The sequence below is a fragment of the Schistocerca cancellata genome, chromosome 7 (genome assembly GCF_023864275.1).
Source record: "Schistocerca cancellata isolate TAMUIC-IGC-003103 chromosome 7, iqSchCanc2.1, whole genome shotgun sequence".
NCBI classification, from domain to species: domain Eukaryota; kingdom Metazoa; phylum Arthropoda; class Insecta; order Orthoptera; family Acrididae; genus Schistocerca; species Schistocerca cancellata.
Genome location: NC_064632.1, coordinates 344,659,939 through 344,686,902, shown reverse-complemented (window position 1 = coordinate 344,686,902; position 26,964 = coordinate 344,659,939). Strand labels below are relative to the sequence as shown.

General features: G+C 43.6%; 1 protein-coding gene across 1 annotated transcript; it reads left to right on the top strand.

Annotated features, from left to right (window-relative positions):
- The first annotated feature begins 476 nt into the window (after positions 1-476).
- On the top strand, positions 477-26,740 carry LOC126092762 (odorant receptor Or2-like). Its single transcript, XM_049908489.1, has 6 exons — positions 477-824; positions 7,925-8,415; positions 12,694-12,793; positions 13,494-13,598; positions 19,759-19,920; positions 26,684-26,740. The coding sequence occupies exons 1-6, from the start codon at positions 477-479 to the stop codon at positions 26,738-26,740; spliced, it is 1,263 nt and encodes a 420-aa protein (XP_049764446.1).
- Positions 26,741-26,964: the final 224 nt, after the last annotated feature.

The window sequence follows — 26,964 nt, the reverse complement described above, 5'->3', positions numbered from 1 at the left end:
TACTCGGAATTTTTCTTTTGTTTCCTTTACTGCTTGCTCAATATACAGATTGAATAACATTGGGGAGAGACTACAACCCTGTCTCACTCCCTTCCCAACCACTGCTTCCCTTTCATGTCCCTCGACTCTTATAACTGTCATCTGGTTTCTGTACAAATTGCAAATACCCTTTCGCTCCCTGTATTTTAGCCCTGTCACCTTTAGAATTTGAAAGAGAGTATTCCAGTGAACATTGTCAAAAGCTTTCTCTAAGTCTACAAATGCTAGAAAAGTAGGTTTGCCTTTCCTTAATCTTTCTTCTAAGATAAGTCGTAAGGTCAGTATTGCCTCACGTGTTCCAGTATTTCTACGGAATCCAAACTGATCTCCCCCGAGGTCGGCTTCTACTAGTTTTTCCATTCGTCTGTAATCTGTCCTTACTTACGATACTCTATGTTAGCCTACGGTAGTTCTACAACTGTAGCTGCAACGAATGCATGCAGCGTGTGTGCACGCGCGGCCGCATGGAGTCCGCAGGGACAGCTTCAGAGGGCAGCGGCGGCGACCTGGAGTACCTGCTGCGGCTGCTTCACTGGGCGGGCACGCTGCGCCACCCGCGAGCCGGCCTGTGGTCCAGCCGCGCCTTCTACGCCCGCAAAGCCTTAGTGATGGCTGCTGTGGTGCTGTTCCTCAGCTCCCACGCTGCGGTCATCGTGCTGGAAGGCACGGCAGACCTGGACCGCTTCACCCGCGCGCTCTGCTTCTTCAACACTTCCTTCATCTGGCTGCTCCGCCTCACACACGTCGCTGTGCGAGAGCGACGCTTCCACGCTATGGTGCTACAGGTCTGTTCGACAAACACCTCCGCCAGCGCTAGGCATCCCGTTATCAGTAATCTCACTTTGTTGTATTTCTATTTTATTTCACCCTTGTAGCCAATGAAGTTAGAACTAAAATAAGTTATGTTATATTCACATCCTACGTTGGTGTACAATGATAACCATTGTCTGCTTTATAATGACATGAACAAAAAATTAGTCACCATCACAAGACATCACGCTAATACCGTGTAGTTCTGAGACTAATCAAACCTTGCTAGTGACCTCAGTGTGGCAAGGAGAGCTTATAAGTTTCTTCACTTCAGATATTTTTTTTACATCAGTTAATTATTTACATGTTCCATAGACCATTTGAACTATTATTTTATCTAAATGATGTGGAACGAGTAAGTTTACAGGATATGAATACATGATTACTATTAGCATTAATGGACACTTTACTACTTTAGTCCAACTATGTTTAAAAACACGGTTTTTTCCTTTTTATTGGTTACCAGTTTTTAAGTAGAAATTCGTCAGTGGAATAGAAGGTGATGTCCAGGAGAGAACCACTGAAAGCTTTAATAATGGCTAATACAGTAATATTCCCTTTATTCTTGTATGTATGGGCATACTCGTTCTTCTCAAATTGTGATGGACGAGTTTCATTAGCGAACAAATGTTCTGTCACGGCACAGTTAAAATGCCTAGCTCCTTGAAGAGGTACCTACATGACATCAATGGGTGAACACCATATATTATTCTTACTGCTCGCTTTTGTACAATCAGTACTTTCTTTCTAAGTGATGAATTACCCAGAAAATTATTGCATAAGACATTATTGAGAGGAAATTGCAAAATATATCAGAAAGTTGATTCGTTTGTTTCTAGTATCGATAGTTATACAAAGAGCAAAAATAGCTGAACTTAATTTTCTGAGAAGCTCAGTAAAATTCTTCAAGTTTTCATCAATATGTACATCCAAAAATTGGAGCATGGTATTCTATTTAATGATTCCTGCTCATGTGCTTCATCAATTATTGGTGTGACTGTATTTGTTGTAATTTTTCTTCAAAATTTATTTGAGTTCATTTTCTGAGAATCGCTTTATGATTCTTAATAAAATATTATTTATCTTCTTCTCCCTTCCTTTCTCTCTAATAGGATTCATTATAACACTAGTATTATCTGCAAAAAATACCAATTCTGTTGTTGAATGTTAAGTGTAAGGTCATTGACATATATAAAGAACAGGAGTGGACCCAAAATTGAACCCTGTGGGACTCCCATTGTGATTCTTACCAGTCACTAAAATTTTGTACATTTCCAACATCGTTTAAATTATTCAGCACAATCTTTTGTGTTATGTTTGTTATGATTCAAACTAGTTGTGTGTAGAGCCATCAGTTGCATAAAATTTGAGTTTTTCCAAGAGAGTAACATGATTTACACAATCAAATGCCTTGAAATGATGACAAAAATAGCAACTGGCGATATTTTATTACTTAAGGCTTGTACTGTTTGGTGGGTGAATGTATAAATAGCATTCTCAGTTGAGCAGGAGAGATGACCATAATGCCCAGTGTGTGCATAACAGCCATTTGAATCTGTGAGTCCTTACAGTGCTGTGCTCATACAGATACTGCATGAAACGGTCTGTCGAATTCCCATCGGTTATGCATAGTCATTTGAAGGAGCCATGATATCTATTTGTCTCGCAGTTACGTTTTGTATGGTTTGGAAACCTTTGATCTAAAGTAACTTCTCACTTCATGTAATTATTATAATTTGCATAACTGAAATTATAAGGATGCAAGGATTCAGGAGAGGTAAGCGATTAATCACACACTCAGCAGAAAAGTTTTACAATTTATTTTGTTCAAACAATTTAGATAAATCTGGACAGAAACAATGTCAGTACCAGTCGTAACATTGCCTACATTTTATTGCAGATCAACAGCAACAGCTATCATCAGTGCATTACAGATAGTCATGTAGACTCAGCATATTTATAACAGCACATATTACATTATAAGTTTCACATATACAAGCATCAGTCAAAGTGCTGTCGGTTTGACTGATATGTGTTTTACATACCAAAGCTATATTCTGTTAGCTGGAATCTAGATCTGCAATAAAATATAGATGATATTACGACCATGCCGACCCTCATTCTAGCCTACTGAGAATGAAAGAACTTAGTGGCTTGCAACAAACTTTATACATAATTTCAATCCTTAACAGAACCTTTTCTTGTTGAGAACTCCAACATGATGCTAAAAGGAAAAATTTTATAGCTTACTACATTTTTGCTGCTCATTTCCGTATCAGGCATGATGACTTATCTCTGTACTGTATTTGTGACACATTTTCCAGACAGTTTTTGCATGTACTACTGAAGGTACTTGCAAAATTATATCACTGTATGAAGCATACTTCAGCATTTATAACATAAACGCTGAAATGTGTGGGAAACTGCCGCACAATGCACGTTTTCTAAATTTATTATTGCTAAAACGCTGAGCTAATTTCAATTAAATTCGGTAATGAGGTAGCTCGAACACTGAGGGAGAACAAAGGCTACGTTAGGAAGTGTGTAGTAGATGGAACTTACTGAGTTGAAGAATATCATATAAATTACAGAAAAATATTTACTTTTTGAAAGAGCTATTTGCTGTTTGACATTTGAACTTAATCACATTTGTGAAAATGCTTTTCTTGGTTGATATGTGTTATGTGGTATGATTCAAACTAATGAGCACAGTATTTATACAATCTTCAATATGTTTAATTCATATTTCCCTATTATTTGTTGCACAACATTCAAGTTGCATGATGTATAGCTACTTTGTGCACTATCTAGTATTTGAGAACGAGAGCAGTTAGTGACTTGCAACGATCTTTACACATAATTTCAAACTTTCAAGAAGCTTTTTCTCACTTACAACTCATATCAAATAATGAAAGGGAAAAAATTCATCGCTTACTGCATTATCGTTGTTCATACAGTAAAACTGTCGCATCAATCATCACGTCATTACCTCAAAATTTATTACTTCTTTGCTACTAACTCTACTAACAACACATTTAGCAAACAATATGCATATATGCCTCTGAATTCACCAACAAAATGATATCTTTGAGAGAGGGAGAGGAGGGGATGGACATAGGAGTAGCACAAGGAGATTGACAGAGTGTGGAGGATGGAGAAGATGGACAGAGAGAAGTCGAAGAAGAAATGGATAGAGAGGAGTAGTGGAATTGAGCAGAGAGAGGGGGGGTGGAGGAACAGACTACTAGAACTGAAATAAATACCTACCTGGGTAAAACTGGGTACTCAGCTTCGTCGCATACTTAGAAAATGCAACGAACAGAAGTCACTAAGTATAAGTTTATCCAGAAAGTTCTCGGAGTACAGAGACGACATTACAGGTAGGGTAGTGGCTTGGGCGTTGGCCAGCATTGTTACGGGGACTCACGAGGTAGCGCGTGAGCTCAACTGCCGAAACCGCGAGGGGCGCCAAGGTGTTAGTGGGGACCATATATGGTCACATTACAAGGCCCCAAAGGGCGGTGGCCGGAAGCGCGAACATGGAAGAAACGACGCAGTCTGCCTCACAGATAAAAGGTGGGGGCAGAGTAGGCCGCAGGAGAGTTCATTATAAGCAGCAGTCCAAGAGTGACGTGTGCGTAGGTCAGGCCCAGGGACTGGACTTCGCTCTGGCTCTGCTCGCGGTCATACTAAACTGCGTATCTCCCTCCATGGGATTTTGCATACTAGGAGTAGTGCACTTTCACGCAGGTGAGCAATTAAAGATTTTAGCTATTCAAATCTTGTCTTTGTTTGATTATTTCTTTCAGACTTCCATTTAGGCATTTACATGTTAGCTGACTGGAAGGACCTTCTCCAGTCTCCAGCGTGATTGTGCTGCTAGACCAATGGATGCTACAGCTTGTTGTTAAATATTACTGCTTCCTATAATTTTCCAACTATTTTTCTAATCCCATAATACCCATATATATCATGTAAGTAGTCAGTTAATGTATCAATATGCTGTTTTGGAAAATAAAACTTCCAAATCCGAATATATAATGATTTTCTCCTAACTACAACCTCTTGTGAATTATGTAACACTGTTTTATTTTTGGAAAATCATCAGTCTTCTAATACTTGTTTAATTTGTCCTAACTGACATTCTCATTCTATTCCCAAGAGTATCCACAAATATTCCTAATGAGTCATTCACCTTTCACTTCCTCTAAATAAAAGAATCTTACCTGAACCTGCTTGCACCCTATTTATCCCCTCCCCTATATCGAACAGACATTTTGGTTAAAGCATCTGCTGTTTTGTGGTCTTTACCTCTTATGTATCTTATCTCAGTATCAAATCATATAAAAACAAAGCCCACCTATCCAGTCTTGGATATTTCAGTCTACATTGTTGCAAGAAACTGAAAGCTTTATGAACAGAGTACACTATTGTTTTATGTCCCAACGAATACCACTCAGATTTTTGAAATTCATATACTATTGCCAGTGCTTCTAAGTATTATATATAATACTGTTCCTCATGTTCATTCAAATCTCTACTGGCAAAGGAAATTGTTTAATTAATTAATCCTTGGTCTGTTTCTACTAACTGAAACACACCAATCCCAGATCACAAAAACTTGAATCTGTACTCATGGAAAATTGATAAAGTGAAGTAGGGATGTTACAGTAAATTTCTGTTAATTATTTCACTTCTCAGTTTTGGAAGGTGTCATTACGTTCTTTATTCCAATTCCACATGATGCTTTTCTTCAACAAATTACTCAAACTCGGGTTGTAAACAGATTGATCAGTAACAAAATTCATAAAAATCCAATTAGTCCAAACATTGCCTCCAACTGTTTTTACTTTTAGGAACAAGTTATCACAAGGAGTGAGCAACAAGAACTTTAAACACTCTGCTCATTGAAAATCAGCATCCTTCCCTAAACTTGTAATTCTTCAGCACTCAACAACATTACAAGAAGATGGTTGGTTGATGTCACACGGTGGCTGACTGTACCTATCGTAAAACACACGTTCACTTCCTTGAGGTGGCCCAAAAATTGAGAGTGACTGTTTGCTTTGGGTGCTTTTTCGAACTTTGGCCGCAAGGAAAGCAGTTTACAGACGAAGTTCATACAACTTCTTCAAGGCCAATGTAACTGATTCCTTTGAAGCAGTTGTGGTAGGACCGCTCTGGGATGTTAAATTTACAGGGATTTTCAGCACTTAATACCATCTCCACCTGGCAGATATGTCCCTCGTGTGAAAGTTTTCAAGTTCCTACAAAGACTGTTCTAATGGCTATCACCATGTTGATGATAAGCAGTAACTTTCTAATACAATTAGGTTTCAACCTAAAAAATCAAGGAAAATATCATTCTATCTACACTACTGGATATTAAAATTGCTACACCACGAACATGACGTGCTAAAGACGCGAAATTTAACCCAAAGGAAGAAGATGCTGTGATATGCAAATGATTAGCTTTTCAGAACATTCACACAAGGTTAGCGCCGGTGGCGAGACCTACAACGAGCTGACATAAAGAAAGTTTCCAACCGATTTCTCATACACAAACAGCAGTTGACCGGCGTTGCCTGGTGAAACGTTGTTGTGATGCCTCGTGTAAGGAGGAGAAATGCGTACCATCACGTTTCCCACTTTGATAAAGGTCGGATTATAGCCTATCGCGATTGCGGTTTATCGTATTGCAACATTGCTGCTCGCGTTGGTTGAGATCCATGGCTGTTAGCAGAATATGGAATCGGTGGGTTCAGGAGGGTAATACGGAACGCCGTGCTGGATCCCAACGGCCTCGTATCACTAGCAGTCGAGATGCCAGGCATCTTATCCGCATGGCTGGAACGGATCGTGCAGCCACGTCTCGATCCCTTAGTCAACAGATGGGGACGTTTGCAAGACAACAACCATCTGCACTAACAGTTCGACGACGTTTGCAGCAGGATGGACTATCAGCTCGGAGACCACGGCTGCGGTTACCCTTGACGCTGCATCACAGTCAGGAGCGCCTCTGATGATGTACTCAGCGACGAACCTGGGTGCACGACTGGCAAAACGTAATTTTTACGGATGAATCCAGGTTCTGTTTACAGCATCATAATGGTCGCATCCGTGTCTGGTGACATCGCGGTAAAAGCACATTTGAAGCCTGTATTCGTCATCGCCATACTGGTGTACCACCCGGCGTGATGGTATGGGGTGCCCATTGGTTACATGTCTCGGTCACCTCTTGTTCGCATTGACGGCATTTTGAACAGTGAACGTTACACTTCAGATGTGTTACGACCCGTGGCTATGCCCTTCATTCGATCCCTACGAAACCCTACATTTCAGTAGGATAAAGCACGACCGCATGTTGCAGGTCCTGTACGGGCCTTTCTGGATACAGAAAATGTTCGACTGCTGCCCTGGCCAGCAAATTCTCCAGATCCCTCACGAACTGAAAACGTCTGGTCAATGGTGGCCGAACAACTGGCTCGTCACAATACGCCAGTCACTACTGGTATCGCTTTGAAGCTGCATGGGCAGCTGAACCTGTACACGCCATCCAAGCTCTGTTTGACTCAATGCCCAGGCGTATCAAGGCCGTTGTTGCGGCCAGAGGTGGTTGTTCTGGGTTCAGATTTCTCAGGATCTATGCAACCAATTTGCGTGAAAATGTAATCACATGTCAGTTCTAGTATAATATATTTGTCCAATGAATACCCGTTTATCATCTGCATTTCTTTTTGGTATAGCAATTTTAATGGCCAGTTGTGTATGTATCACTATTATCTGTTTATCATTTCTCAGCCGGCTTCACACCATACATTAAAATGATATGCAAATTTGTGCATTCATGAATTACAGATGTTTCTGAGTTAAATCTTTAACTTTGTGTGCTGCAGTTCCTTGAGTGTGTTACTTGACTTTTTATTGACAGCTCTTGAGGGTGTGGCATTACAATTCATTAAACTCTCTTTTTTTCAGCTTTCGGATAGTAAACGCAGTTGCAACAGAATGGTTTTAGTGATGAATCCCCCGCACAGTACTGACTCTAAATTTTTCTCATGTTCTCCGTGGACAGATGGGCAGCGACTTTGTAGAGTTCGTGACACGACGCGATGCTGCGTTGCTGAGCATGCGCGGTCGCTCGCTGCGGCGATTCGTGCTCGCCTACCTGTCGTTTGGCGCGGTGGCCGGCATCGGCTGGGACGTGTTCCCGCTGGTGCGCTACGGCGTGTGCAGCGAGGGGCTGCCCTTCTACATGGCGCTGCCCTACAGCGTCGACCAGCCACTTGCCTTCGCCGCCACGTGGCTCTTCTGCTTCTGCATAACAATGCACGTTGCCGTAATCACCATGGTATTCGACTCCTACAACGTCAGCCTCATGGCCCAGCTGCGCCAGCAGCTGAGTGTGCTGTCCGGCAACATCCGTACTCTGGCAGACGAGGGAGGTCGCGAGTTGTTGCCTGTCGCGTACTCCAGTCAGACCATGAAGTCGCCAACACATGTCAAAAGCAATCATTTACGTCATCGTCTGCGGAGCATCATTCGCCACCACCAAGCTATCATCAGGTAAGAACACAAGTTTGAATGGTGCAGTAGTAAAATAATGGATTTCTAGTAGTGTTAAATCTAGAGTATGCCTCCGGAATTGTGATCTGGAATAACGCAACCAAAATCCTAAAAACGTTAAAGAAGAGCAGAGACAGGAAAGCACAACAGCCACAGTGTCTGGCTCAATTCTGCAAACAACCAGCTGGTTATACACTACTGGCCATTAAAATTGCTACAGCACGAAGATGACGTGCGACAGACGCGAAATTTAACCGACAGGAAGAAGATGCTGTGATATGCAAATGATTAGCTTTTCAGAGCATTCATACAAGGTTGGTGTTCAATCCCGCGTCCAGCCATCCTGATTTAGGTTTTCCGTGATTTCCCTAAATCGCTCTAGGCAAATGCCGGGATGGTTCCTTTGAAAGGGCACGGCCGACTTCCTTCCCCGTCCTTCCCTAATGCGATGAGACTGATGACCTCGCTGTTTGGTCTCTTCCCCCACACAACTCAACCCCACAAGGTTGGCGCCGGTGGCGACACCTACAACGTGCCGATATGAGGAAAGTTTCCAACCGATTTCTCATACAAAAACAGCAGTTGACCGGCGTTGCCTGGTGAAACATTGATGTGATACCTCGTGTAAGGAGTAGAAATGTTTCCGACTTTGATAAAGGTCAGAGTGTAGCCTGACGCGATTGTGGTTTATCGTATCGCGACATTGCTGCTCGCGTTGGTCGAGATACTACGACTGCTAGCAGAATATGGAATCGGTGGGTTCAGGAGGGTAATACGGAACGCCGTGCTGGATCCCAACGGCCTCGTATCACTAGCAGTCGAGATGACAGGCATCTTATCCACATGGCTGTAACGGATCGTGCAGCCACGTCTCGATTCCTGTGTCAACGGATGAGGACGTTTGCAAGACAACAATCATCTGCACGAACAGTTCGACAACGTTTGCAGCAGCATGGACTATCAGCTCGGAGACCATGGCTGCGGTTACCCTTGACGCTGCATCACAGACAGGATCGCCTGCGATGGTGTACTCAACGACGAACCTGGGTGGACGAATGGCAAAACGTCATTTTTTCGGATGAATCCAGGTTCTGTTTACAGCATCGTGATGGTCGCATCCGCGTTTGGCGACATTGCGGTGAACGCACATTGGGAGCGTGTATTCGTCATCGCTATACTGGCGTATCACCCGGCGTGATGGTATGAGGTGCCATACACGTTTCGGTCACCTCTTGTTCGCATTGACGGCACTTTCAACAGTGGACGTTACATTTCAGATGTGTTACGACCCGTGGCTCTACCCTTCATTCGATCCCTGCGAAACCCTACATTTCAGCAGGATAATGTACGACCGCATGTTGCAGGTCCTGCACGGGCCTTTCTGGACACAGAAAATGTTTGACTGCTGCCCTTGCCAGCACATACTCCAGATATCTCACCAATTGAAAACGTCTGGTCAATGGTGGCCGAGCAACTGGCTCGTCACAAAACGCCAGTTACTACTCTTGATGAACTGTGGTATCGTGTTGAATCTGCATGGGCAGCTGTACCTGAACACGCAATCCAAGCCCTGTTTCACTCAATGCCCAGGCGTATCAAGGCCGTTATTGCGGACAGAGGTGGTTGTTCTGGGTACTGATTTCTCAGGATCTATGCGCCAAAATTGGGTGAAAATGTAACCACATGTCATTTCTAGTATAATATACACTCCTGGAAATGGAAAAAAGAACACATTGACACCGGTGTGTCAGACCCACCATACTTGCTCCGGACACTGCGAGAGGGCTGTACAAGCAATGATCACACGCACGGCACAGCGGACACACCAGGAACCGCGGTGTTGGCCGTCGAATGGCGCTAGCTGCGCAGCATTTGTGCACCGCCGCCGTCATTGTCAGCCAGTTTGCCGTGGCATACGGAGCTCCATCGCAGTCTTTAACACTGGTAGCATGCCGCGACAGCGTGGACGTGAACCGTATGTGCAGTTGACGGACTTTGAGCGAGGGCGTATAGTGGGCATGCGGGAGGCCGGGTGGACGTACCGCCGAATTGCTCAACACGTGGGGCGTGAGGTCTCCACAGTACATCGATGTTGTCGCCAGTGGTCGGCGGAAGGTGCACGTGCCCGTCGACCTGGGACCGGACCGCAGCGACGCACGGATGCACGCCAAGACCGTAGGATCCTACGCAGTGCCGTAGGGGACCGCACCGCCACTTCCCAGCAAATTAGGGACACTGTTGCTCCTGGGGTATCGGCGAAGACCATTCGCAACCGTCTCCATGAAGCTGGGCTACGGTCCCGTACACCGTTAGGCCATCTTCCGCTCACGGCCCAACATCGTGCAGCCCGCCTCCAGTGGTGTCGCGACAGGCGTGAATGGAGGACGAATGGAGACGTGTCGTCTTCAGCGATGAGAGTCGCTTCTGCCTTGTTGCCAATGATGGTCGTATGCGTGTTTGGCGCCGTGCAGGTGAGCGCCACAATCAGGACTGCATACGACCGAGGCACACAGGGCCAACACCCGGCATCATGGTGTGTGGAGCGATCTCCTACACTGGCCGTACACCACTGGTGATCGTCGAGGGGACACTGAATAGTGCACGGTACATCCAAACCGTCATCGAACCCATTCCTAGACCGGCAAGGGAACTTGCTGTTCCAACAGGACAATGCACGTCCGCATGTATCCCGTGCCACCCAACGTGCTCTAGAAGGTGTAAGTCAACTACCCTGGCCAGCAAGATCTCCGGATCTGTCCCCCATTGAGCATGTTTGGGACTGGATGAAGCGTCGTCTCACGCGGTCTGCACGTCCAGCACGAACGCTGGTCCAACTGAGGCGCCAGGTGGAAATGGCATGGCAAGCCGTTCCACAGGACTACAGCCAGCATCTCTACGATCGTCTCCATGGGAGAATAGCAGCCTGCATTGCTGCGAAAGGTGGATATACAGTGTACTAGTGCCGACATTGTGCATGCTCTGTTGCCTGTGTCTATGTGCCTGTGGTTCTGTCAGTGTGATCATGTGATGTATCTGACCCCAGGAATGTGTCAATAAAGTTTCCCCTTCCTGGGACAATGAATTCACGGTGTTCTTATTTCAATTTCCAGGAGTGTATTTGTCCCATGAATACCCGTTTGTCATCTGTATTTCTTCTTGGTGTAGCAATTTTAATGGCCAGTAGTGTATTTCTTTCCATACACACAATAGTATCCTCCTATTGTTCGAAATCAAACAATACAGTCAAATAGGTAATTGGTAGTTATGCTAATGCATTAACGTGCAACCAGTTTACACCGAAAAATATTAGATCCAATTTTGACCACCAGGTGCAAATCTGGCTGTGTTAATGCTAGAAAAGACACGTATAAATATATCCACATGCGGTCGTGCATTATCCTGCTGAAATGTAGGGTTTTGCGCGGATCGAATGAAGGGTAGAGCCATGGGCGTAACACATCTGCAAAGTAACGTCCACTGTTCAAAGTGCCGTCAATGCGAACAAGACATGACCGAGACGTGTAACCAATGGCACGCCATACCATCACGCCGGGTGATACGCCAGTATGGCGATGACGAATACACGCTTCCAATGTGCGTTCACCGCGATGTCGCCAAACACGGATGCGACCATCATCATGCAGTAAACATAACATGGATTCATCCGAAAAAATGACGTTTTGCCATTCGTGCACCCTGGTTCGTCGTCGAGTACACCATCGCACGCGCTCCTGTCTGTGATTCGTCGTTAAGGGTAACCGCAGCCATGGTCTCCGACCTGGTAGTCCATGCTGCTGCAAACGTCGTCGAACTGTTCGTGCAGATGATTGTTGTCTTGCAAACGTCCTCATCCGTTGACACAGGAATGGAGACGTGGCTGCACGATCCGTTACAGCCATGCGTGATGGTACGCATTTCTCCTCCTTACACGAGACATCACAACAACGTTTCACCAGGCAACGCCGGTCAACTGCTGTTTTTGTATGAGAAATCGGTAAGAAACTTTCCTCATGTCAGCACGTTGTAGGTGTCGCCACCGGCGCCAACCTTATGTGAATGCTCTGAAAAGCTAATCACTTGCATATCACAGCATCTTCTTCCTGTCGGTTAAATTTTGCGTCAGTAGCACGTCATCTTCGTGGTGTACCAATTTTAATAGCTAGTAGTGTATTTTCTTGCAATTGCGTTTTCTTCCTCTTTATGTTTTGTAATGTTGTTGTGGGCCTGCCATCTTTTTTTGATTTCTTAATGCACCCTCCTCTTCTTCTGTGTTTCCAGGAACGTTGAGTCGCTGGAGGAGTGCTTGGGAAGCATGCTGTTAGGGCAAAGCCTGTCCATCGGGGCCTCCATCTGCTTCCAGCTGTTCCAGGTTGCCACGGTGAGTCTCTTAAACGCCGCTACCATTTCCGTTGTCCTCAGCGACACATTCGAATTCTTTCGACTAATCTGGAGAATAAAATAACTTTCCAAACCCCTTTACACGCTAAATGATTATGGATCACTCTTAAATAAACATCGCCGTCTGTTTAACAAGAACGATGACATTTCCAATAAGTCTGTGCATTTCACTTATACAGATTTTCCTTCAATCGTTTCGACTTAGCAAAAGACACCCCATTGACACAGAGACTTCTTTTAGCTGCTAATCTTCAAAAAGCAAGCAGAGTTTTCCACATCATTCGCTGTAGAAACGGGTCTTTTAGAACCAGGCCAGCTGAGTGCCTTCATTTTGCAAATTCCAGACTAATTCCTTTGAATATTACTTTTATGTGATGTCCTGTACTTTTTCTGCCAATAAACAGTCACTGCTCACATCACAATTGTAAATCGAAATTTTGAATTCGGAGCCTAAAATCAGAGTGGACTTCAGAAAAGCGACAGCGCATATGAGGGACCTGGGGCGAACAGATTGGATGAAGAACGTGATAGAGCAACTCGCTGCTAGTTGAAAACGCGCATTCCTTGATTATAAACCCGTGAGGTCTGAACTGAGACAACATGAAATGCCGAGGAAAATAAGCCAGGTGTACTAAGAAACCTACTTTAACACTGCGCTGTGGGCCTGTTTTCCTTTTCAGAGTGCTGAGAGCCTGGCAGAGGCCGGCAAGTTCGGCTGCTACCTGTCCGTCATGCTGGCTCAGCTCTTCGTCTACTGCTGGTTCGGAGACGACCTCATCACAGAGGTGAGCTGCTACTGGACAGCCACGGTTAAACTGGCAACATGGGAAGAGAATAACAAAGAGAATATTACACGTGCCGGGATAGATCACGTAACTAGAGACTGACTGAACTGGAAACAGGGCAGGCCAGTGTGGCTGTGCGGTTCTAGGCGCTTCAGTCTGAAACCGCGAAACCGCTACGGTCGCAGGTTCGAATCCTGCCTCGGGCATGGTTGTGTGTGATGTCCTTAGGTTAGTTAGGTTTAAGTAGTTCTAAGTTCTAGGGGACTGATGACCTCAGGTGTTAAGTCCCATGGTGCTCAGAGCCGTTGGAACCATTTGAACTGGAAACAGGTGCCTAGTACGGTTTAAGCGTGTGAAAAGAAAAGCGTTTTAAAACGCTCGGGAGGAAAGGGGGTAGATATGCCGTACTAATATAAGCTAGCCTTTAGCACTGGTAACTGTACAACACTCCCTTGACACAGGAACGGAACTGGGTATTTAACGACCGTGTGCCTAAACCCACGTACCTGATCATTCCCGCGGCAGTTAATCTGCTGCTCTCTGCACTGCCTGCTACGATGTGTCCTGTAATAACTGTTGTCTAGCTGGAAGAGGAGCCACTCACACCAACAGTACCAAGTTGATCTGATAGAATCCACTGTATTCTGTTAAACACTAGCACAGGGTGGGGCTGCACTGTTCACAACTAACATTATTCCACAATGGACGTGATCAGTGTTTGTGCTCCAAGTACGTGTCCTTTGCGACGTATACGTTTGTTGTCTAAATTACGGCATCCAATGCAAAGACACGTTGCACTGAACACAAAATAATCACTGTCCAACGGATGTTTTATTAGTTGACGACTGGCACAGTTCTTCCAACAGTACGAATTCATTCAACAGCTTATAACAGGAGCGTGCGCGTTTCCGAATCGCGACGCGGATGCTCCATAAAATTTCGGGTAATTTCCAAGAATGATTGCCTATCAAAGTCGCAGGGTCCAAATGATACGTATCGATCGGGCGATTGTAAATCGATCGTGTGACTCTGGTGGCGGGTGTTATGATCAATTATTTGTGATCGTAATTTTTATCTGTTTTCCGTCGTTCCTTTAGTTGCTCTAAATTACATACCTCCGCGAGTTAGTTGTGAGATGCTTGGGAAACCAAATAATGAGTGGGATGTCTGGTGTTCCTGACGTTTCTTCGGCGGATTCTCATACATGGAAAAATCTGATTCCGTGCTTATACAGCACAAAAAATTGTTTGACTTTTTGTCGCAAATATGGAGTACTACCAGACGAGGAAGGGAGGGACTGTGTAGACTGTGGTGGTGCGAAGTGTGTAAAGCTTCATAAGAGGACCTTCAATCCTGAAATACCGTTACAGTTTCATTGAGGACAGTATCAGGAAGAATACGTGGTTCGATTCTTCCAAATTATCCGTCCACACCAGCGCAATTCTTCTATCTTGCTGGATTCGAGACTACACCTTGCAAGCAACAGCATCGGAAACTGACTTCTCTGCTAATACCGTGTGTGACAATTTCGGGTTTTGCAGACAAGTGTGTTATGTGGTACTGACAAATGACAGTGTACCAATTGATGGACCGAATAAAGTTGTGGGAGTGAACGAATCTCATATAGCTAGAAGGAAGAACCAGAGAGGACGACATTCAAAGAGTGAAATCGATCATATTTGGGTATTCGTTGGAATAGAAAGAGAGTCCCGGAAGTGTTTCATTTTGAGAGTATTGTCCAGAGACAAGGTCACTTTAGTGGGTCTGATAAAGCACTTCATACTGCCTGATACTAAAGTCATTACAGACGTATTTCAGTCCTACGAGACACTGAAAGCTGAAGGATTCGACCACGAGTTCGTCAACCACTCTGTAGAGTTCGTGTCTTCGCATGACCACAGTGTGCACACGCAGAACATCGAGCGGCTATGGAAATCTGTGAAATATTCCATTAAAAGAGAAGGGAGTCCAGGACAAAGAGACGAACTGTACTTGTTTCAGTACCTCTATTTCCACAACTTCCGTTTTCAGGGAAAAGTTAACGCATGGACACACTTCCAATATTCTTGCGTGATATTGCCAGAGTTTACCCATATTATGGCAAAAAGGGAATTTCCCTGTAGCGTACACATCACATGAACTTTCACATGACGACAACACCGATGACGAGTAAGGTAAGTCGTCTCCTTTGTAATTACAAGTATTTTTGTAACGTTCTTCTTTTATTGTTGCTGTAGTGACCACCGTAAACATACTCATAACACCCGCCACCAGAGTCGCATCAGCGACTTACAGTTACACGTTCGATATATATCGTATGGACCCCGCGACTTCGATAGGCAATTATTGTTGGAAATTGCCAAATTTCGGGTACTATATACAAACGAGAAGGTACCTGCGCTCGTGATATTCGGCCAGTCAAAACGATATATGTTTCTTTCACTTAGAACTTGCAGTTAGGATCATACCAGCCCACACTATTTTTCCGTAACCGTCGCGACGCGGTTGATTGTTGTTCTCCCGACACGACACACTAAACCTAGAAACATCGTCTTTTGGATAACCATTGATACTGCGTCGTGAACACCGAAATTAAACGCAAAACTTGTGCGGCAAACATGTTCAATTACTTAACCATAACTTGCAAGATATGGGCTGCAGCCACGGCATCGACACGACACTCCGCCCACGCTCCACGAAAGCTACGCCACGACGCTGCTCTCGGCAGAGAGGCGACTATCGATAGTCAACGATACAGTTCTATGCTTACAACGTTAGCCAGCCCGCTCCATAACGGACAACCACCGCTGGCAGAGAATTCGGAGCAAGGTCCAAGGGAAGCATATCTCTCGAAGACGTACAACGGGCTTTTAATAGGATGCCATTGAGATCATCCGCGGGTCACACCAGCACGCTCATGTCCGTGCAGTGTTCTTCGCTCCATTTGATACAATTCGGATGCGATGGTTTGGTGCATTAACTGTAGGATGCTGTAGCTGAACTCAAGGACACACATAGACTGAAAGGATGGTTCTCCATCATTCAACAGAAAGAGATGATGGAACACATATCAATGTTCACATTTCATCGCCCACAATTTTAGGTAATTCTTAATTTAAATGTTTCTCCTTGTGGCTATCACACGTGGTAAGGAATTGTTAAAAAAAAGAACATGTTTTGTACGAAACATTGACAGTGTTGCCTAAACGACAACCTTCGTTTCTTTACGAATATTGAGGACATCAGTTCTCCAATATAAATGAAAAGTTTGATTTGAAAAATAACATTTCATTTACTAACATTTATTGAGTTTGTAAGTAAAACACTTTTTAACAATGGCTACCTCGAACTATGCTCATATTAGTAGTGAAGATCAGTTAGCTTTCACACTAAAGTTTGACACTGCGGCATTGATTTCCCAATTGTATTACCACCTTTTAAAAGTTCGCAGCTCCCTTAATAACTGTTCGAGAAATAATATAGCTCGCCAATGGATGCTACTAGCTAAGTAGCGCATCCTCCGCGAAGAAATCGATTAATAATTCCGATTGCCCTACCATTCGGCTGAAAATTCCAAGACTCAATATTTTATCAATTTTTGCAAACTACCCATGTTTCTTATTGCGAATCGACTGCATACGACCGTCCCACGCTGAATCTGAACCTCGATTACTCTCGCTTAGATCAGTAGAGCGTTAAACGAAACAGCGAGGTAGCGCCTCCTGATATTCAAGGCGTGCTTAGCTTCGAATGTTCTAAAGAAATAGCGATAAGTAAGGCGTAAAATTTGATTACGTAATACCACTATCGACAGCAGTACCCCTTACACAGTTTAATAATGAAGGTTATAAAGGACCACTCTAATTGAATATCGTCGGCTATGCTTTTGGGGAACAACAATACAAAGGGAAGAAAGGGGAGATATACCAAAGGTAATGCTCACAGATCAAGTAACCAATCTAATTAAAAGAAGTGACAGCTGTTTAATGGTTTGGACAAGCTGCTCAGCATGAGGACTACCAAGAAATATAATAACGTGCTAAACGTCAAAACTGGGATACACCATATCCGCCGAGGAAAGAAGATGCCACAAACGATGGAAACAATAAATATATAGAAAGTTGAGTGGCACCAGAGAGAAAAAAAGTGGAAAAATGTGAAGAGAGCAAACGACTGAAGACGAAACTGAAGTCATTAGGCACATAACAATTGGCACAGACAATTGTGAAAAAAAGAGTGATGTTTTTATTGTGAAGATCTGTGAGATTGCCGTTGAGGCTGTTTAGTGCCATCTGTCGTTTTAGAATGCCTGTTCTTTCAGGTCCCAACAGCCTTCTGTAGCGTGTAGAAGTGACTGAGGTCAGAATGCTTCGTAGATAACATTGTTTCAGTGTCTGCAGATCATACTGTTGAAGGGCACTAAAAAAACCTAAGTCAGATGGATGCCACAGAAAGCTTCGTTCATTTGGCTGTCTGTAGAACGTAGAGTGCGCGGCGATGTTGTGCTTGCCACCAGCACCCAAAGAACTGTAAACATCGGTTTTTGCGCCGGCCGTTGTGGCCGAGCGGTTCTAGGCGTTTCAGTCTGGAACCGCGCGATCGCTACGGTTGCAGGTTCGAATCCTGCCTCGGGCATGGATGTGTGTGATGTCCTTAGGTTAGTTAGGTTTAAGTAGTTCTAAGTTCTAGGGGACTGATGACCTGAGATGTTAAATCCCATAGTCCTCAGAGCCATTTGAACCATCTCAACCTTTTTAAACATCGGTTTTATGAAACGGACCTGTGAGCCAAGAGTTTGCGTTGTGTGTGTGTGTGTGTGTGTGTGTGTTGTGTGTTACTCAGATCTGTAAAAAGTTCTACGAGTCCTCTTCACAAATGAATCCTGATTACCTCCAAGCAGTGACTGTCTCTGACTGCTGGGCAAGATAAGAACGACGACATTGTCCATGAAATGTTAACAAATGTGGGCGATACGAAAGTGTGATCGAATTGTGAACAAAAACCATGTTATAAAGCGAGCTCCCTTATTTATGCTTACTGCGTGGAGTAGTTCATCATTATTCGTAATTGTAATGTAGTTGGCTTTCCGAGTGGCACCCACGCATAGAGTGAACACGACGCGACACTTCAAAAATTCTCATCGCTATCAGAAGAGAGCAGCCGATTACATGGCTACGTAGCTGGAGCTATACAGGGACCGACTATCACACTCAGTGTGTCGATTCGGGAATAACTGCTATTTCCAGAGTCAACTGTGGTTGTTAACTGTGTGTGCATGACAGACGTCAATCACCACGTCGATCCACACAACAAAAATACCTAATCATCCGTATTATCTGAGTTCGTTAGCTACTACCTCACATCTCTCTTAAGCTTCTCACTCTTAAGCATCTCATACCTCAACTCTTGCCTCGTAAACTCACAGTACATAAGCACATTTCCATTGGTCGCTGCAAAGATCTAGGAAGATCAAGAGATATCTTAAGTGGAATGTACCACGACACATGCGTAATCTAACATCGTTTCTTGCAGAGGCGTAACACAGAAGCCTGCTTGCTGATTACGTGTACACACTTGTTTCAGTACAGCATTACGCTGTAGATCTGTACGTTTAGCCTATCTGCGTCGTCGTCAAGAGAGATGTGCTCACCTAGGATCCTCTTCCAAGCAGGTTCCGAGAGTTATGAGAAATTGTGCTGTCGAGCAGTGTCATTTCTCTCAGACCAGTATTTCTCATATTTCAATGTGGCCTAAAAAGCTTTTTTATAGCCATATCTTTCTAAATCATAATTCAGTAGTGTGGCCGTGATATAATATCGGAAAGCAATCTACGAAAGAAAGTTACAGAAGTGTAAGAACGAGAACTCTTCAACTTCAGCCACAGTTTTTGTTAATGCCAGGATTCCGATAGCCGATTAGAAGTCACAGGCTTGATGCTAGATGCTTTTGTGTTGAGTAATTTTATGTGTCACAGATGTTATCATTTCCTTACGCTGTTCCTATAGACATAATCCACTTCCGTCGAGTAATTCAGACTGAAAGTTAAATACAGTAGTGCAAATAAATCACTTTTCATTTTCAAACATGCATAAAACTAAAATTATGACGCTTCGCTATGAATTTTTTCACGTTATAGAAAATGTTCGCTATGCTTTCGCAGAGCGAGAAAGTCAGCGCGGCGGTCTACTCAACAGTGACGTCACTCGAGGGGTGCCCCGTGTCTCTGAAGCGGTCACTCCTGCTAATGATGACGCGTGCGCAGCGCCCACTCCATATTACGGCTGGCGGCTTCTTCGATCTGTCCAGGGAATCCTTTGTTAATGTAAGAAAGACTTTCTCTAACTCTCTCTCTCTCGCTCTTTCTCCCTCCCTCTCTCTCTCTCTCTCTCTCTCTCTCTCTCTCTCTCTCATTACATAAAGTCAAGTATGATTCTGGAGACACAGCCTTCTTCAGTAACACAGGAAATGTATTAGCAATTGCAAATATGAACTGCCATCAGCTGTATATTGTATTATAATGACGACAATGAAAGTTCGTGCCGCACCAACACTCGAACCCGGATTTAGAGGAGGAGGAAGAGATTAGTGTTTAACGTCCCGTGTACAAGGAGGTCATTAGAGACGGAGCACAAGCTCGGATTAGGGAAGGATGGGGGAGGAAATCGACCGTGCCCTTTCAAAGGAACCATCCCGGCATTTGCCTGAAATCATTTAGGGAAATCACAGGAATCCTAAATCAGCATGGCCGGAGATGGATTTGAGCTGTCGTCCTCCCGAATGCGAGTCCAGTGTGCTACCCACTGCGCCACCTCGCTCTGATCGTAACCGGATTTCCTGCTTTACGCAAGCGGTCACCTTAACATCTTCGGTTGTCTGTGCCCGAATCATTGTCAGATCCAAACTTCTCTATATCGCCGTCCATGTGTCACAACCTGCACTCACGCATTGCGTATATTTCCCCCAGGAAGGACAATTTATTGGGAGTCGAGGACCTAGTATTGCCAAAGAAATACCCGTCCGGAGGAACAGTGCACCGCACTTCTTCATAACACAGGCGCTGCTACGTGGTGTGATTGGAAAGTTTTAAGAATGGATTCGCTACTGCTTACTGGTTTGGCGGGCAATACACGGAGGGTGGGGAGTGAACCATTGCCTTGCCCTTGAACCCCCTCTGACAGGAAACTGCGTTTCCTTTATTCACTTCGTTGTGGCAACTGGTTGAGTGTTGGTCTGTTAGGGCTTGTTGCCGGATTCTGTCTGCGTGAAAATGGACGTAAAAACGGAGCAACGAGTTTGTGTGAAATTTTGTTTTAAAACCGGGAAATCAGTTTCTGAGACTTACAAACTATTACAAACAGCTTTCGGAGATAATTGTATGAGCCAGTCATATGTTTCTGTCTGGTTCAACAGATTTAAAAATGGCTGCGAATCATTTGAAGATGAACCACAGTCCTGCCGTCCTTACATCTCAAAAAACGAATTAAAATGTGAAAGTTCGCTACGTAGTGCGCTCTGATCGCAGACTTACAATTAGGGAGATGGCTGATGAACTTAATTTAAGTTTCTATGCAGTTCAGTCAATTTTAACTGAAGATAAGAACATGCGTCGAGTCCGCAAAATTCATTCCAAAAGTGTTGTCAAGTGACCAGGGACAATACCGACTTGAAGTGTGCCAAGAACTGATTAATCGGACTAAAAATGATCCAGATTTGTTAAATATGGTAATTACAAGTGACGAATCGTGGGTAATGGATAAGAACCTGAAACCAAAGTGCAGTCTTCGCAGTGGAAGACTCCAGGTTCACCACGACCGAAAAAAGCACGCAAAGTCGGTCGAAGGTGAAGACAATGTTGGTGATTTTTTTCGATTCTACCGGTATTGTGCATCATGAATTTACCCCTAGAGGACAGACACTTAACCAGGAATACTACAAATGTGTTCTTGAGCGTTTGTGCGAAAAGGTGCGGAAGAAAAGGCCTGCACTGTGGAAAGACAGGAGTTGGGTGCTACACCATGACAATGCTCCGGCTCATCGCGCCTTCTCCATCGTTGAATTTTTGACCAAATTCAAAATTCTTGTCCTTGCACTACCGCCATATTCCCCTGATTTGGCCCCTGCGGCCTTCTACCTGTTTTCTAAAGCGATTTGATTCGATTGAAGACATCCAGGCAAATAAGGAGAGCGTCCTTAACACACTACAGGAAAAAAATTTCCAGAAATGTTTCCAAAAGTGGAAACACCATTGGAGCCGGTGTGTTTAGTCAGAAAGGGACTATTTTGAAGGAGATGCGTCAAAGTAGCATGTAAGTACCACCACTGTACAATTACAAGCCCATTCTTAGAACTTTCCAGTCACACCTCGTATTCCGTATCATTCTTTAGTAAGACAATGAGCTACGCTGCTGGGTGAAATCTTTTCGCCTCTTTTTTTCAGCCTCGTTTTCTGAAGTTCGACCTGTTTGATCTGCAGAAGTAAAGAAAATTACTCATAGGCTGTTTGATAAGTTTTTCAGTGGGAAACGTTTTCCCAGCCAAAACGTGAACCGATGCTTAAATAGGCTTGCGAAGTTGATTGATTAGTTGGGAGGAATAATCTCTCATGAAAAGATATGTCCTCTTGAACTCTTCTTACGACACAGAGCTGCGTTTTCTGTGATGATACGGTTTTGGCTAATCGCCTATGGGGATTTCAAAGGCAATGAAAATTTTTAAGAGATTAAAAAATTATAAAGCAGTCGAAAGATTATCTCTAAAATATCTCTTAAACATAATGTCAAACGAAAAAGAAGTGAATCAGAAACATTAAAACACTATAGCAATTTATGCGAATGCCACATATTCCAGACGGTTGGAACAGTGACCAACACAATCAGAACAAATTATTTTCTTCACTCTACAGTCACACTTTTATTTTGTTTACTGTTTCGGTTCCAAATACCATCAGCACACCATACTCTGGCACGTAGTCGTAAAGCTTACTCAAGTAGGTGAATAGGCGATGGTTAATGTTCGAGCCAGTCAGTCCGAAATTAAGTGAAATAACGAACTTAAACCCTTTGTGAGGTGGTCAGACAGATCACGTTTTAAAATCTGCTTCGCTTTTACCTCATCACTGGGTATGAAACGGCATGTAAAATACCTGGCGTTGGGAAGCAACTGAAAAGTTGAAAACAAACAGGTCACCAGGTCCGGACGAAATTCGAATGAGGTTTTACAGATAGTACTCTTCGATATTTTTTCTTTCGCCACTAGCCATTACTTAGTATTAATTTATCGCGAATCTCACGCTCAGCGCAAAGTCCCAAGTGACCGGAAAATAGAGCACGTGACTCCCGTACATAAGAAGGGCAAAAGGACGAACCTGGTAAATTACACACCAATATCCTTAACGCCGGTTTGCTGCAGAAATTCTTGACCATGTTCTTAGTTCGAATATAATAAACTGCCTTGAGACAATAAAGCTTCTGTCCACAAACCAGCACGGATTCAAAAAGCATCCCTCGTACGAAACTCAGCTCCTGTGAACCATGGATGGAGAGCAATAGGCAGATTCCATATTCTTATATCTGCGGATAGCGTTTGACACAATGCCCTACTGCAGACTGTTAAAGAAGATTCTAACATGGGGAATAGGTTGTCAGATATGTGACTGGCTCGAAGACTTCTTAATAAAACCCAGTACGTTGGTCTAGAGTGCCAGACATCATCAGAGACAAGGGTATCGTGTGGAGTGCCGCAATGTAGTGTGACAGGACCTCTCTTATTTTCTGTATACATCAACGATCTGACGGTCATGGTGAGTAGAAATCTGCGACTGTATGGTGATGGTATTGTACAGTCGGCCAGAATCCTGAAAGCTTGGTCAAAATTTCAAACTCTGCTCCAATAAGGGGTAATAGGGTGTATGGCCTTTCTGATAACGATTTTAAAAACAATATAGAAAAAATCAAAATGACGGATCCAATATAATGAAAAAATCTGTAAAGAGTTAATGAAATGGACAAAGAATGTTTTCTGTGAACATTTATAACTTTAATGGTAAACGTTATTACAAAGCAGTCTTTATTACTGTCTTTGTTACAAAAACATATATTACGAGTAGTAACAAAAATTGAAAGTTTTGTACGTCTTCTTAATCTTATTCCTCTTGTGCTTCTTCCGTTTCAACTGCATTTCCTTCTTCATCTTCTTCCTCACCGACATTTGTATCTTCTTTATCATCCTCAGCTACGACTCCTCGTAATCGTCTGCAGCAGGTACAAAGAGGGCAACAGCTTCTGACGAATATGTTTGCACTTTCCTCGGAGATGGTTTCTGCAAAGAAGAAATGTAGGGAGCAGTTTCTGCCAGTAGTCTCCGGAAAATATTCTTCATATTTTTCAAGTGAGAAGACTTTCGGGCAAAGCTTAGTTGTTATTCTCTTATTAACTTGTTTGTTGATTTCTGCGCAATATCCAAAAGCCGGACGGTTGGTAAAATTAAGGAAATTACGTTTGTATTTTTTAATAGCTTATCGGCAATTTTATAGAGAAAAAACTGTATGATTATGTGCGTATATCTGTTTGACTCATGTTTTAGTAAACTTTTCAGTTCTATTTTCTCGTTGTAAGTAAAGGCATTTGTACCTGTCGCTTAAAAAATTGTTCAAAGCCCGAGGAGCTGGATTTTAAGAGTGATACGTGAAGATAATAGTTGGGGTACTTAAGGAGGGGGTGAGGTAGAAGGCGAAATGTCGTGGAACCGAAAACTTAGCTTCTTTTTCGCTCGCGTTTTACAACTTCTTTATTTGTATTCCTGTAAGAAGTCAATTAACAGAAACCAGTTGTTAATTAATTATTAAATAATGAAATTAATGTTCATGATTATGTACATGCCTTCTGGAATAGTGTCCATTTGAAAAAAATTGGTATGATTTCACTGAACAAAAATATTTCATCCGAACCACGCAGTGCTCTTCCAGATCGCCTAGCACGGCGCGCGGCTCACAAGTGGACGTCGCGTTGGGCCTGAAATTCAGCATTCGAGAGAAACAGCTGGAAGCTTCTAATAACGGAGTTCAATAGTCCCAGGCTTACTCAAGCCAAGCCATTAAACGAAACTTCTTAACTCCGAAATTTTATTTTGTATTTATCGCCAATTCTTCAGGATTCTGGCCTACTGTGCGCTGTAGTGTACGGGAAAGTGACATCGTTGAGTGTGAGGAATGGCATCTTGAGCAAAATGTAAAGCACCTAACCTTAATGCAGATGAGTGGAAAAAACAAACACGTAATATTCCAATCCAGTATTAGTGGTGTGCTCCTTGACACAGTCACGTAGGTTAAATATCAAGACATAATTCTGTAAAGCGATATGTAATGGAAAGAGTACCTAAGGTCGGTAATAAGATCATGTACAAAGGAGACGGTGTATAGAACACTTGCGCGGCCCATTCTTGAGCACTGCTCGAGTGTTTGAGATACCCACCATGTTGGATTAAAGGAAGACATCAGCACAGTTCAGAGGCGAGTTGCTAGATCTGTTACCGGTAGGTTCGATCAACACCCGAGTATTACGGAAATACTTCGTGAGCCCAAACACGCATAATTGGTGGTAAGACGACTTTCCTTTCGCGAAACGCTGATGAGGAAATTTAGAGAACTGAGATTTGCAGTTGACTGCAGAACTATTCTATTGCCGTGAAAGTAGATACCGGGTGAGGTCCGCGAAGACGAGAGAAGAGAAATTCCTACTCGATGAAAGCATATAGACGGTCGTGTAGCCTTCGCTCCATTTGCAAGTGGAACACGAAAGGAAATCGCTAGTAGTGGTACAAGGTATCATCAGCCATGCACCATATGTTTGTTAGTATGTAGATGCAGATGTGGAGGTAGATTTCATCTGAGACCGACTCCTTTCTCCAGAATAAAATGCACTCTGTTAAAATGTTGCGTGCTAAGAGGCGGCGCACACCACAAGTGTCACAGAACTAGCCAGAGCAAAAGTATACGTACCGAGATATTTACTTACTACCTCAGCTCCAAACACTCTAGTAGTGATTTAGAAGGCTCACGAAAGCCAGTCATCTGTTTCCACAACGAATATTCGTTTCTGTACAAACTACTACTAAGGCTCTGACCACCTAACTCCCTGTAATCCATTTCCAGCACCTATTTCGATTCTTTTTTTCTTTTTTTCCTTCTTTTTACTTTGGCTTCTCCAGCGTATGGATTATACTGAATACACCTCCTCCTCCCTCTCTCTGCATCCGCCTCTCCCTCCTTGTGTCTGTCTACCTCATCCTCCCACCTCTCTGTGTTCCTCCCCACTCACTTCAGCTCGTCTTCCCTCTCTTCTTCCCATTTCTCCCACCCCCTGGTTCTGACGATTTCTTCCTCCCCTTTTCTCTGCCCATATCATCCCCTCCCTCTGTCTTTTCATCTCTACCTCCCCCTCTTCCTTTTCCACCTGCCCATTACCCCTCTACACCTTCTACCACGCACATGTTCTCCTCCCGCCCTCTCTCTGTCCATTTCTTTCTGCACCTCACTCTGTCCATCACCTCCTCTATCCATCTCAACAGTCGCCAGCCATTTAATTGGCATGTGGAGCCCCTGCAATACAGTTCAATAAAGCAAGCCGATACTACTCCAACACTCATTCAGAGCAACCTACATGTTGGGGACCAGAAAACAGAGTCTTGCCCCTGACATGCATGGTGTCATGCAAAGCAGGTTGACTTGACAGGCAAGTACTGTTCCCACAGAACATTCCTGTCATGTGGAGCAGCCTCGATGTCAGGGGCTTGGAAAAACACGTTATTTCCTATATCTGCTCGAAATGAAGCTAGGCTGTTACAAGCGCCACAAATTTGATACTCGTGAGGCCTCATGTTTCTGTGCAAAATTTGGCTGAAATCAACCCAGAGATTTGGGAGGAGATCTGTGTCATACACACACACACACACACACACACACTGCTTTATATGTAATATGTATAACAGATTGAAAAATACTGAACCCCAAGAAGAAATGTGGTTGCATTTGATTATGATTAAAAATGTGCAAGTAAATGAATAACTGATTAATTTCTCTCTTTTTGCAGGTTTTAAATGTGTCTTACTCATTTTTTGCCATTCTTCGGAATTTCAAGGAAGAATAGAAGTGGATGACTTCTTGGTGCTGCATGTCTACCACTGCACTACATTCCAGAGTACGATTGCACTAGGAATGAGTCATTAATGTCTCCATGGCAAGATATAGTAAAATTTCGACAATTTTAAGATAAAATGTCTGACCTATGCCTATGTGTTCTAAAAAAATAATTTACGAACAAGGAAAGAGCATATGCAGTACTGTGGCTGTGAAAGAATAGCTAATTAAAAG

What these genes read in the sequence shown, in the direction of transcription:
- LOC126092762 (XM_049908489.1), top strand. Translation starts at nt 477, where the DNA reads ATGCAGCGTGTGTGCACGCGCGGCCGCATGGAGTCCGCAGGGACAGCT. An exon ending in TCCACGCTATGGTGCTACAG is followed by an intron (nt 825 to 7,924) that starts GTCTGTTCGACA and finishes CTCCGTGGACAG; the next exon opens with ATGGGCAGCGACTTTGTAGA. An exon ending in CCAGGGAATCCTTTGTTAAT is followed by an intron (nt 19,921 to 26,683) that starts GTAAGAAAGACT and finishes CTCTTTTTGCAG; the next exon opens with GTTTTAAATGTGTCTTACTC.